The sequence below is a fragment of the Protopterus annectens genome, chromosome 6.part0 (assembly GCF_019279795.1).
Source record: "Protopterus annectens isolate FY-2018-M chromosome 6.part0, PAN1.0, whole genome shotgun sequence".
In the NCBI taxonomy this organism is placed as follows: domain Eukaryota; kingdom Metazoa; phylum Chordata; order Ceratodontiformes; family Protopteridae; genus Protopterus; species Protopterus annectens.
The window spans coordinates 1,410,545,572-1,410,558,168 of NC_056737.1; the positions used below are offsets into that span (position 1 = coordinate 1,410,545,572).

General features: G+C 40.2%; 1 protein-coding gene across 1 annotated transcript in view; it reads left to right on the forward strand.

Annotated features, from left to right (window-relative positions):
* UBXN4 (UBX domain protein 4) overlaps positions 1-12,597 on the forward strand; it is a 1,313,764-nt gene that overhangs the window by 1,059,205 nt on the left and 241,962 nt on the right. The window contains exon 9 of the mRNA XM_044074960.1: positions 8,055-8,182. Within this exon, the coding sequence (XP_043930895.1) occupies positions 8,055-8,182 (128 nt within the window). The remainder of the gene's footprint in view (positions 1-8,054; positions 8,183-12,597) is intronic.

Consider the following 12,597-nt stretch of genomic DNA (forward strand, 5'->3'; position numbering starts at 1 on the left):
GAGGAGAATCCATTGTTCCAGTCTGGCCTCAACAGGTGTGGTTTCCCTTTATCTGGCTTTGTTTTGTACACCACCCTTCAGTATTAGACCCTAGTTGAAATCTCACTCGCCTGTCCAGAATGCCTCACCTGGACATTCAAGACCTTAGGATAACTGCTTGGTTTCTCCAATGTCAGTGATTGTTGGTCAGTCCAGGTTTTCTTGCCCAGTATCGACATTCTTATGTCATCCCAAAGAGCATCTACAAGGAAGATTTACAAAAGCAAATTGAAAAGGTTTTCTATTTGGGCCTTTCAGCAGAATCTGGATCCTTTTTGTCTCTACTTTCAGCTGTTTTAGGCTTTCTGGCTTCCCTTTTACATGAAGGGGGCCAGTTACTCTACCATAACAATCCAACTGGCTGCTTTCCCAGATTTCCATAGTGGAGAAAAACAGTCATCCATCACCCCTCTCAGATTATCCAAGCCGTTCTTAAGTGGCATTTTTCTTCTTAGGCCTCCCCTTAAGGGTCTCATTCCTCCTTGGGGCATAACTATGATGCAACAAGCTATTACTAAACATCCCTTTGAACCTGTAGCCAAAGTGGACTTCAGATTTCTGGCCTGGAAAACATTGTTTATTGTGTCAGCCACCTCAGCCTGGAGACTGTCAGAACTGCAGGCTTTCTTGCAAACCCCTATACCTGGTTTTCCAGGAGGCTAGAATATTTTTGCAGACAAATCCATCTTTCATTCCTAACGTAGCTACTGAGAATTCACTAAAACCAGTCCATCAATCTGCCAGGTTTCTTCCCAGTTTTGCCAGCAATGGGTACATTCTGCACCTGCTGGATGTACATTGTCAGCCTCATTTTTATTTCCACTGTACTAAGAACTTTAGAAAGTCTGACCAACTGTTTGTCTCATTCTCAAAAGCTAAAGTGGGATAAGGAGCCTGAAGTGACTTTATATACGTGGAGAAGCGTCTGACCTTATCCATACCCATCAACCCTCTTTCATCTAGGTCTGTATCTTCATCTACTGCCCTTTTCTCAAGAGTCTATAGTGATGATATTTGTGCTGCTGCCACTTGGTCCAGTGTTTATACTTTTGTTTCTCCTTATAAATTGGATTTGCTGTTCAGAGATGGAGCTGCCTTTAGGTCAGCTGTCCTCCGGAATATCCTTCCTTGAGACCACCCCAAGACTTAATTAGCTGGGGACTCTCCCTCATACATTGAGGAACAGATGGAAGGGGCAATATGAGATATAGAAGTTACGTACTTAACGTAATGTTAGAGCTGTGTTGTCTCCTTCTGTCCTTCCTCAACTTCCCATATTCCTTCCCCCTTAGAGCTGTGTTGTTTCCTTCTGTCCTTCCTCAACTTCCCACCTTCCTCCCCTCTTCCACCTTTTTGGAGTTCACTGTCTTGGTTTCTGGTTTGACGATATGGTCTCTCTCTTTGATACATTCCCATCATACCTCTCAACCTGGAAACATCAAAAATCTGGACAAAAGACTCATGAAAAATAGATACAAGTCTGTATGCTGATTAACATAAAAAAATTGCATACATAATTATGAAACCCCACCCACTCCAATGGAATTGTTGGATGCCAGTATTCAAAATGCAAATTGAAGAACAGACAAAATGTTAAACAGCACAAAATATAGCTAGAATAATTGTGTTTTATTTATCAAAAAAGAACTTTAAAATAAGTTCTGGCAGTTACACTACTTAGTAGTTTTTAATTTTATAATGTTACCTCTCTTGATTCTATACACCAAAATGTTCAGTAGACAAGCCTCACCTTGGGGAAACAACCTTCTTGATCATGGTATTTCCCCTGCCAGGTAGGTACACAAGAGGCAGAATCATAGAGAAACCTCAGTTAAAATGATATTTTTGCTTTTTCTTTATTTTTAAACACTACCCTTTTCCTCCATTACTCTCTGTAACACAGTCTTAAAGTAGAAGTATATTAGATGGAACTGCAGTGCCCCCTTTTAGATTTTTTTTTCTCTTATTTTTATTTTAAGGTTAGTACACTAGGCCACGAAGGTCCAGTTTTAGCCATGACCCTAGTTACCAACACTGAAAAATAAAACAAAATACATTCTGTAAGTAAGTTACTTAGCATCATATCAGTGAGGATTGTGTTGGACTTGTGTGCATTTTTCATATCGGAGCTAATATTATAGATGTGAAGTACTTCAAGAAGAAGACATTAGAATGGATAGTTCATACTGCCTCAAACTGTGGTAATGTAAGTAATAACAAATTCAGTTGACACTTTATCTCACACAAACAGCGATATATTACATAATCACTGTTTCATAAAGTTAGATTGACCCTGTATTGAGAATAATAAATTGTGGAGGATAAGGGAGGATTTCCACATTTCTTTATTTTTCATTTGTCATTGTGCACAATGCAGTCTGATAGAAAATTTGCATCACATGTACAGAAGTTGCAGTAGGTAGTTTAGTGCAGTCAGGGCCATCTACTTTTGTCATGTTTTGTGACAAGGTAGTGGTGTGCATTCAGTCACTGTATCTCAAACAAGCTCTGGCACTCTGGCATGTAAGGAACACTGCAGCTGATAGACACTTTCATTAGCATATGCATTAGTGTCTGACCAGATATGTAAAATGGTAACCATTGTCACTCACGGTTGACCCTTCTGTAATTGAACCCCGGCCCAAATCCATTCCAGCTATTTAGCTTTACCCATTACCCATTCAGTTGCCTCCTGCAGCTATCCCTCCAACTTGGTTTGAAATCACCAGCTGCCACTGACTTTAAGGACAGCAATATTAAATAAAGTCATGGTGGATTACTAAGTACGGCAATATTAAATAAGGTTATGATGGATTTCACTCTGTTAATATGCGTACGGGATGTACCTTAATGATGATGTGCTAAATGAGAAAAGCAAAGACACACACACAGTCCCCCATTATATTGTTTTGCAACTCCACAGTATTGCTTACTCTGTTAAAAATTACAGAAGTCCAGAACAGACACATTTTGCTGCATAACTAAACAGATTACACAAACTGTGAGTGAACGTAAACAGGTATTTGTTTGTCTATGTATGTAGTGGTTAAACGATCCATCTTTCCTCTCTCGTTTTCCTTATATTTGTGGTAGTACAAACTGTCAGGATCTTTTAACTGTATTTACTGACCTGTCAAAGCAGATTTATAACTCTTTCTTATTTGATTTATGAGCACCATTCCTCGCTAGTTAAATTACTAAAAATAAGTTAGACAAGCCAAATAAATTGCAAAAAATAAGACTGCAGTCTACTTACAACAGATGCAGTTTGATGATTGCTACTTCGTTTTTACCACTGCTAAACAAGAACCAGTGAAGATAAATGTAGTCCAGTGTCCAACACAGCAGCTCGGGTATAAAGTAAACTCTTTAAACTAAATAGAACAATACAATAACACAAACCGACTATAAAGCAATGATAAGCCCTTTTACGGTGACCGTTTCATCAGATCTAATTAAGACGGAAACAAGTGTCAAAAGTGCTGATCGCGCCCACTTTGTCTACAAAAGCAGATACATCACACAATACATTATACTGCTTATTTTTTTGTCTTCTGTCGTGTTCAAAAATAAAGACTTGTTTTATTAAAGACTGCAGATCATTTGGTCCTAGCACCTCTAAAGTGTCCGCTTTTGTGAATCTAATTAAAACAACCAGAACCCAGACTCAACAAATTTAAAATCACCTGAAAGGTAACACGTCATACATAAATGGATGCAGTTATCAATGTAAGCTTCGGGGTTCGAAGTCAAACAAATAAAGTTTAACTGAAAACAGCAACATGGTTTTAAAGATATATGTCAAACATATAAACATCTCAGCGCACGGCAGAAGTGGAGAAAAAAAAACTCTCTTGCACATATGTATGTAATCACCTTATAAAATAGTAAACATACATAAACAATTAAAAACCTACCTAAAGAAATTCTGGGTACTTCATATTTCTTTATAACCCTTTATAATAATAGTATAGCTTAGATTAAAGAGCTTATACCTGAGCTGCTGTGTTGGTTGCTGGACTACATTTGTTTTCTTTAGTGGTTTCTAAGATAACCAAGGGAAACCCATGTAGAGGTGAGTAGAGAATGCGCGATTTACTGTGCAGGTGTCAGAATTGAACAGATGACTCTAGAGTCAGAAATGTGAAACATACCGAACCATTAATAAGCACTGGACAATAATAGCATGGTCTGGTACTTCCTTTAGCCTGGGGATGTTACAGAAAGAATATGTAGCACAGGCTGTAGTGGCAGCTGCATTGCAGAGCTTTTACTCAATAATAAATAAATGAGTGGTGGCTCAGGATCTTCTACAAATCATGCTCATTCTACCACAGCCTTTGTGAAAACAAAACACAATACAAGAGCCTATGCTATACATCGCACATGCCCTTGAATGTTAATGAAGTTTTAGATATGTTGACAATGTGTGACGATGTCAGTGGCAATGTAAGAAAAAATTGTAAATAAAAAAAAATCGGGATTTGAAGGCGCCACTCGGAAATTCGTGGCACCCCATTATTTTGTCCTCAAAACCGGGAAATACCAAGGAATTCGGTATGGTTGAGAGGTATGATTCCCATGCTGTTTCAGCTCCAGAGCAAAATATAAACGAAGTATTGTTCTTAAAGAATCTGCTTTTTTTAATGTAATATTTGGAACAGGAGGGGATTGTGGGTAAGGGGAAGAACTTGAATTTTGGATCCAAAGTTTAGAGTGGCCAAAGACGTATCCGAAGACCCTGTGTTGAGCAGACAGCACAGATTTATCATTGTTAAGTACATAACTTTTATTTTCATGCTGTGTGCACTAATATGGTCTATGTCATGAAAGGGATGTTCCTTCACTCTCAACTCTTTGAATATCTTGCCTTTTATTTTCATTCTGTCCTTGAAAAGTTTACATACGTCGGTCTTTAAGCAACTTAGTTAACTAAATTAGAACAGTATTTAAAAACTGTCCCTGACTTTTTATTTCAATATCTTTACTTTCTGTGTATGCAGCAGCATGCACTAAGTGCTTTACTGGCTTTTAAAACTGGTAAATCTCTTTGTGCCTTTTTGCACTTTGTAACTGGTAGTACGGTGCGTAGACATCTCCATGAAGTACGTTATGATGCAGTCTGACCGATTCTAACGAATCATTGCGTTTTCTACATGTATGTCAAAATTCACCTCTTGAAGTTTTGCATCCATGTTTCAAATGCAAAATAAAATGGTTATGATCTGAGACCCGATCATAACAAAAAAAAAAAAAATCTGCCAAAATACAAAAATTGTAATGGCAAAAACAGCATTTGCGGAAAGAAACTAAAATTAAATATTTGGAGCAGTTTACATGTAAAATGAGTTAAAATTTTATTGCCTGATGTATTAATTTATAGAATTAAATTATTGGAGGGGAGACCTTCTTTGAAAGCATCTGGAAATGTTATTAAAGTTATGGTAACGGGGCAACTGTTTCTGTTTCTTGATCATGGTCAGGTGATTGAAGAGGTCAGGAACAGATACTTCATAAATAATTAAATGAAATACTGCATGTAAGTATTTTTCATTTTACTAATCATTTAGAATCTTTTTGGAGAGTGTAATTTGTTTTCGAAAGCTGGGATACTTAATTGAAAAATTATTACATTTATTATTTATAGATATCTTCAGTGACTTGCCTACAGTCATAGGAATTGTACAATGCCATAATGGGCTTGGTCTCTGCCAATGCCTTACCTTTGAATGAGTGAGTTGCCTTGGCTGCTGTATGTTGTACCTCCCTCACCAGATTTGCCAGCACCTAGGCTGCTAATCAAACCTGGTTAATCTTGGGGTGTAGTCAGGGCCAAAGCTTTAATGAAACAAAGCCAGTGCTATGGGACAACATCTTTTGAAATGATATGGCCAACATTTTAAAGGCTAAATATCTGGAGGTCATACTGGGCATCTGTTATCTCCTCCACTCACATTGTTACTGGAAGTATTATTTGTAGTTGACAGACTTCACAGGACTTGCTTGCCTTTGACATTGTCTACTTTGCACTGCACAGCATCCTTCCTTCCTTCCAGGACTACACCCTACCAGTTTGTTGATTTGTTTTCGATGCATCTCTCACCAAGGCTGCAGTGTATGTGGGACTTGAAGTGATTTGTACGTCATCAGGCACATGTCCTCTGATAACTTATGTGAGAGTTTAGGAAGTACTGTGATTTCCTGGTTGACACCACTCCCATTTAAACCACTGTCCTCCTTCAAATTACCCATTGTCCATCTGTTATTTACTACCTCCTAGCTGCTCATAAATGTCATACTGAAAGGGGCAGGGATTCCTTAAATATCTTTCCTCACTGACATCCTAAACTGTATTAACTCTTCTATCGCTCATAGTGTTTTCAGAATCTGATTCTGGCATCTGTAACCTGTAGTTTCCATGACCTTTAATTTTAACACAGGTTGTCTTACTACTTTACCCGTTGCTACCTTTTGCTTCTCGTGCTGCATTATATAGCTACATCATTGTCATTTTGTATTGTGCTAAGTAACATGTCGATGTTTGTCACTGTGTTCAGACTGTGGATAGAAAAGGCTCCCTGGAGTCTCAGTGGCAGTGATAGATGAGTCCCTGTCTACAGCCTAGATGATCTAAGTTCCGGTATTGGCTCAGGTTCTGGAAGAGCTGGGCAGGGAAGAATAGGAGTGAGCAACTAACAATGGCTAAGCCCATTCTGGGGAGGAAGACAGTGGTTCTAGTCAGCTGATCACCACCGAAGAAGTGGAGGCTGGTTGGGGGTGGGGGGAGGCACTGAAATGCCCAGGACTAGGAAATGGTATGAGCATTTCCAAACTGATGAATATAGCCCTCATTTCACATAGGTGGTAACGTAAATATGAATGGGGAAGCCTTTGGAGGCCATATGGTGGTGTGGGTTATGCCAAGGGTTAAGGCTAAGACATAATTGAAAATGTCTTTATTGCTGGGATGTTGACAGGACAAAAAGTCATGGCTGCCTTGATTATGGCTCGTCAGGTCAGCTTTCACCCTCACACTGGGGACTTCCCGCTAGCAGTGGAGCAAATAGGCATAAACCCATAGGGTAGGTTTGGTTGTTGGCAGGAATGTCCACTGGACCAGCACATCTTCCTGATTAACAAATATGTAAAAAAGAGCTCCTAGCAGACATGGTCCTTTTCATAAGGATGCATATTGCTTCCTTAAAATTGTTTAAGAAATATACACTGAATATGATGATGTGTTTGTGACAGTCAGTGGTTTAAAAAGTATTCTAGTCAAATTAGATTGTTACATGGGAAATTCCTCTTTTCCTAAGGTACAGCAGTCTTATAGTTTGCAGTGGACAAAGCCTTATGTGTGGTTTGTGTGAGAGAATTTTTTATGAATTTTTATCAGCTTCAGACTTCTGTCATTCATGATTGTGATGTGAAATCAAATGTAGACTTACTTTTCTTTCTAACAGAAAGGCTTTTGCTGTTGAAAGGCATGTTATTACTGTTATTATTAATATTATTCAGCATTTTAACCTAGTTGTAGCTGACAATGTACATCTCTTCTCTGACTTTATACACGAACTGGGAGGAGACTTTTCCTTTTCATTTTACCAGCTTATGTTATGAAGACTACGTAGTTTGTACAAGCAAGAAAAAAAGTCTTATTGAGACTTGTATAAGGCTGTCAGTGGTCCATAGATTACAGTCATTGACTGAGGACTGACTATATATTTGTGATTCTGAGAAAATGATCTGCAGCATTTGTATAAAGGGTACATGGAGGGCTTATGTATAGTCAATTTGTGTTCATTGCTTCGGTGGTTATTTTTTTCTAATTCTGTTACAGGCATTGCACCTGCATTATTCTAAACATAATGTAACTTTATTTTTTATGCTTTATTCCTGCATTGACATATGACCTTTGGGACGGAGGTTACATTTTAACCCGTGTGCTCTGATGCACATAATATATTAGAGCGACATAAAATCAAGACTGTAATACTATTTCTTGTCTTTAACAGGATCGTGCTGATAGGGCAGCTCGATTTGCACAGTCAAAAGCAGAAACTGAAGCTGCCAGGGTTGCCGCTATGCAGGCTAAGCAAGCTGAATTAGATCAGAAGAAGGAGGCTGCTCAGAAAGAAAAAAGGTATTTTATTTATTCTGGGTCTCCAATTATTTTACAATGAATATAGCAGTAGTGAAAATGCAGACACCTTAAAACACTGACATTGTATTATTCTTAGTCTCAGATGGTAAATGTAAAAAAAAAAAAAAGTCAGCATGTAATCTCTTATTCACAAAGTCTGTCAGACTGTAACTCTTAATTTACTTAACTGCTTATGTTTCCCACCCCAACAATAGTTATTTGTCTGCTTCACGTTTTGTTGAATTCTCCTGTTTTTTGCATTGTACTTCTCTGTTGTAAAAATTCTTCAAGCAATCACTGCATCTTCCTCACACCCATCATCACCCCAACCTACAGCACATGCTGCTTTGCATTGCATGCATAAGTCTGTCTCAGCAGTGTCCTCATGCAATATCTCGAGCCTGTGCTAGTCTTCATGGGACAGGCATCCTTCTTGCTGCCCAGGTTGGGCAAGCTAGCACTGGCCACTTACTCCAAATGTGTACAATTACTTCTCCATCTCCTGTGTTGCTTTTTGATCCCTGCTCATGTAGGTCCCATTTAGGGTCTTATCTCTCCGAGCTAGCAAAGTCAGTGGTATTTGTGTTCATATATTCTAAGGAGCCATGTATCACAATGTAACAAGTTTGGTTTAGTCATCTCTAGAGTTTTTCCGCTCAGTCATTTTTGCCTTTCTAGCAGTTGACTCATTTTAGATGCAAATACAATGGTTAATATGTTTTTGATGGTATTATACATTGGAACACCACTAAACATCCAGTGTGTTCAGCTTGGAATCTGAATTTTGTAAATGAAGACTCAAGCTTGTTGCGTCTTAAACAGAATGTATCAACTCATTTCACCTCATATTTATCTTTGAAGACTGTTTGCAGTTTGTGTGTTTAACTTGGGCAGAAGATTTTAATATCTGTTCCCGTTAGAGAGAGTCTGATCAATTTATTTTATGAAAGGAAGCAATATTGCCCAGTAGCTAGTCAGAGCCTTGCTTAGTGATTAATTGATTTTTTTTAATTGCAAGACTTTCAAGAAGTTATGATCCATTCCACTAGAGCAACAGCTACCATTGTGGTGGGTTTCAGTAACTCTTTGGCTCAGAGTATTTTTGAAGCTGCCACATGGTCAATCATTCATGCTTTCTCTAAATATTATAGGTTAGATTCTCAGTGAAAGATAAGAGCATTTGTTTCTGCAGTACTGCAGGGTATACTGCATACCAACTGTGCAGATGTTCGTGTTTCACTGTTTCAGTCCTAACCAATGGGTTATCAGTCTCCCAGTAGCCCTCGATCGGCCAGAATACCAAAGGTAAGTAAAAATGATGTCAGCTGTTGATGGTTGTAAAGGATGTCAGGGTGTCCGATACAAAAGGAGGCAGCCAATGTCACTTCCCCAGTCTTCCTTGCTACGGAGCCTGAAGCAGAAGCATTTCTTGCACGAGTGCCAGTTGGCAGTTTACCTGTTTTGTTTCCAACTACAAAGTTGAAGTCAACTACAGCTAAGTACCCCATTGGGGATTCTCTTTTCTTGCCTTAACAAATGTCAGAAAAGGTTAATAATTGTCTTACCTGTGGAAAGCAGATTCCCCATAGAGATTTTCATTCCTAGTGTATTATTTGTTTAGGCCTTGACCACGACATTCCTGATTGTGAGATCTGTGCTTCCTTTAATCCGCGTACTATTTGTCGTCGGGCTAAGCTTTTAGCTAAACATTTTGGAGTTTGGCCTAAGTTTGTCGGTATGGCGTCCGCTGGTCTTCAGGCTTCGGATATCCCCAAGAAACATAAGGATAAGGGCCACGGGCCATGACAGGCTTCCGAAGGTCAAGTCCTCGGATGATGTTAAGTTGGTCGTCAGTCATGTGGTAGCCAGTGAGGCGCCTTTGCAGCCCCTGCAACCCGCAGATTTCCAACCGCAGGCCTCGGTTGAGACCATTTCAGAGGCCCCCAGGCCTCTGGCTTCCAATTTTGCCTTCTGACCTTCTGCCTGTTGCCTCCTAACCTGGATCTGGAGACGCTAAGCTGACTCCAGTGTCCGAGGCCTCCAGTCTTCGTTCCGACAGCAAGCTCATACCGACGACTTTAGCTGTAACTTTGGTGGTTGCCAGACCTCCCGTGTCCTTCAGACTTGCCGGTAACTCTTCCAGTCGTAAGCCTGTGAAGAAACAGGCTCCAGTTTCCTCTCGTTCCCCTCATTCTCAAATGGTTAAAATGGCTGATGACCTTTTGACTCTTATTAGGGGTTCACAGACTCCTCCTTCAAAGAGAGGTAGGGATGTCTCTCCTGAGGCTGTGTCTTATTCAGGTTGTGATACTTCTAGCATTTCTGTTGATGATGAAGTTTCTCAGGCTTTCTCTCCTTTTGAGGATTCAGACACAGACGAGTCCATCCCTTCTGCTTCTCCTCCAGACAATTTCTCTTTTGGTGATACTTTAAATACTCTCAGGGAACATTTTAAATGGGAAAGTCAGGATTATCCCCTTTCTAAGATAAGGATTAGGGAGTTTTTGGATTTGCCTCAGCATAAGCCTTTGGCTGTTCCACCTGTGTTGGAAGTGGTTGATGATGTTTTTCTGCAAAATTCCTTGACTCCAAATTCGGTTCATCCTGCTTCCAGGAAACCTGACAGGATTTCTTTCTTTTCAGGAATCCGTTGGCTGATCCAGAGGTTATTTCTCAAGGCCTTAAAGGAATTAAGGCCACTGTTACTAAAAATCCTGTTACTTCTGACAGGGAATCTAGGAACCTAGATAGATGGGGTAAAAAGGTTTATACCTCTGCCACTCTTGCTATTAGGTCTACTAATTGTATTTTGCATATGCTGAAGTTCCAGCAGCACACCTTGGAAGCTATTAAGTCTAGGATAGCAAGTGTGCCTCTGTTGGCGGAGAGTAAGGATATGCAGGATTTGCTGAATTCTGCCAGTCTTGTCAATAAACATTCTTTACATTGTGGTTTTGACATTGTAGAAGCCTCCTGTAGGGCTACAGCTACTGGCTCTATTATTAGAAGGCATGCTTCACTCAGGGAGCAGCCCCTACCAGAGCCTGTCAAGGCTAAGCTTTTGGATGTACCTTTGCATAAGGACAGTCTTTTTGGCAGCAAAGCAGAGGAAGTGCTCAAGAAGATGGAAGACAAGGCCAAGTCTATGCAGACAGACTATCTGCAAGTTCAGCCTCCTCGCTTTAGCAGGAATTACCCTTCAAAGAGTTGGAAGTTCCCTGATGCCAGCAGACAGAACCGTTCAAGGACTTGAGGTTACAAGTCTTCCAGGGGACAAGTGGCTACCTCTCAAAGTTCTAAGCATTGGCAAGCTTCTTCCAAGGCAGGAAGATGTTCTTCGTGTTTCACTGTTGCAGTCATTACATTTGGGTAATCTGCTGGCAGGTTGCCCTCAGTCAGCCTGAATTCCAAATTCTTGGGTCCTGCGTCAGTTGCTGTCTTCTCTTCCATGACGTCAGGTCGTCAGGGGTATAAAGCATGCAGCCGACGCCATTTTCTTTAGTCTGTCTTGCCGAGTGGTGCCCGAAGCAGAAGCATTTCACAAGTGCCGGTCAGCTGACTACTGAAATATTCGAGTTTGAGTTTCAGAACCGAAGTCTTCACTAAAGCTAACTACCCAGTTGGGGAAACATTTTTCTTGCTTTTTACCAATGTCAGAAAAAGTTAATAATTGTATTACTTGTGGGAAGCAAATACCTCATAAGGATTTCCATTTATACTGTATTCCTTGCCTAGGCCCTGATCACAATGTGTCTGGCTGTCGGTTTTGTGCTCGATTTAACCAATGCACTATTAAACGTCTATATATTTTTGCATCAAAGTATTTTGGAAACAGATTTAATTACCCAGAAATGTCATTGGATAGCAATCCGACTACCGGAGTACATAAAAAATGCAAAGAAAAGTACAGAGAAAGGCAGTCGAGATCCAAAACCAATGACAAAGCTTCTCCTAAGCCAGTTGCCGGTTCGGCAGTACTCAGTGAGGTGCCTTCTCAGCCCCTGATACCTGCTACCTTCGAGTCGCAGGCCTCTACCGACACCCATGTGGAGTCCGGCATGCCGCAAGATACTCAAGGTATTGAACCGATGGATGCATCTCCCTTGGATGGGTCCAGAGTTGCTGAGCAGGCACCGGCTTCTGAGGGTGTATTCAGACCTCAACATTTGTACATCAAACCGACTACAGCTGCAAAACCAAAGACAAAAGCAACTTCTAAATCTAAAAAAACGATGCATGAGCCACGTGCACAGGCCTCTATGCCTAAAAAACAGATGATCAAACTGGCTGAAGACCTTAATTACCTTGATCAGGGGTACCCATTCCCCCTCCAGATAAGAGGCCTAGGCAAGACACTGATTATGAATCTTCAGATCAGGTTTCTATTTCTTCTGATTCCTCTTCTGATCAGGAAT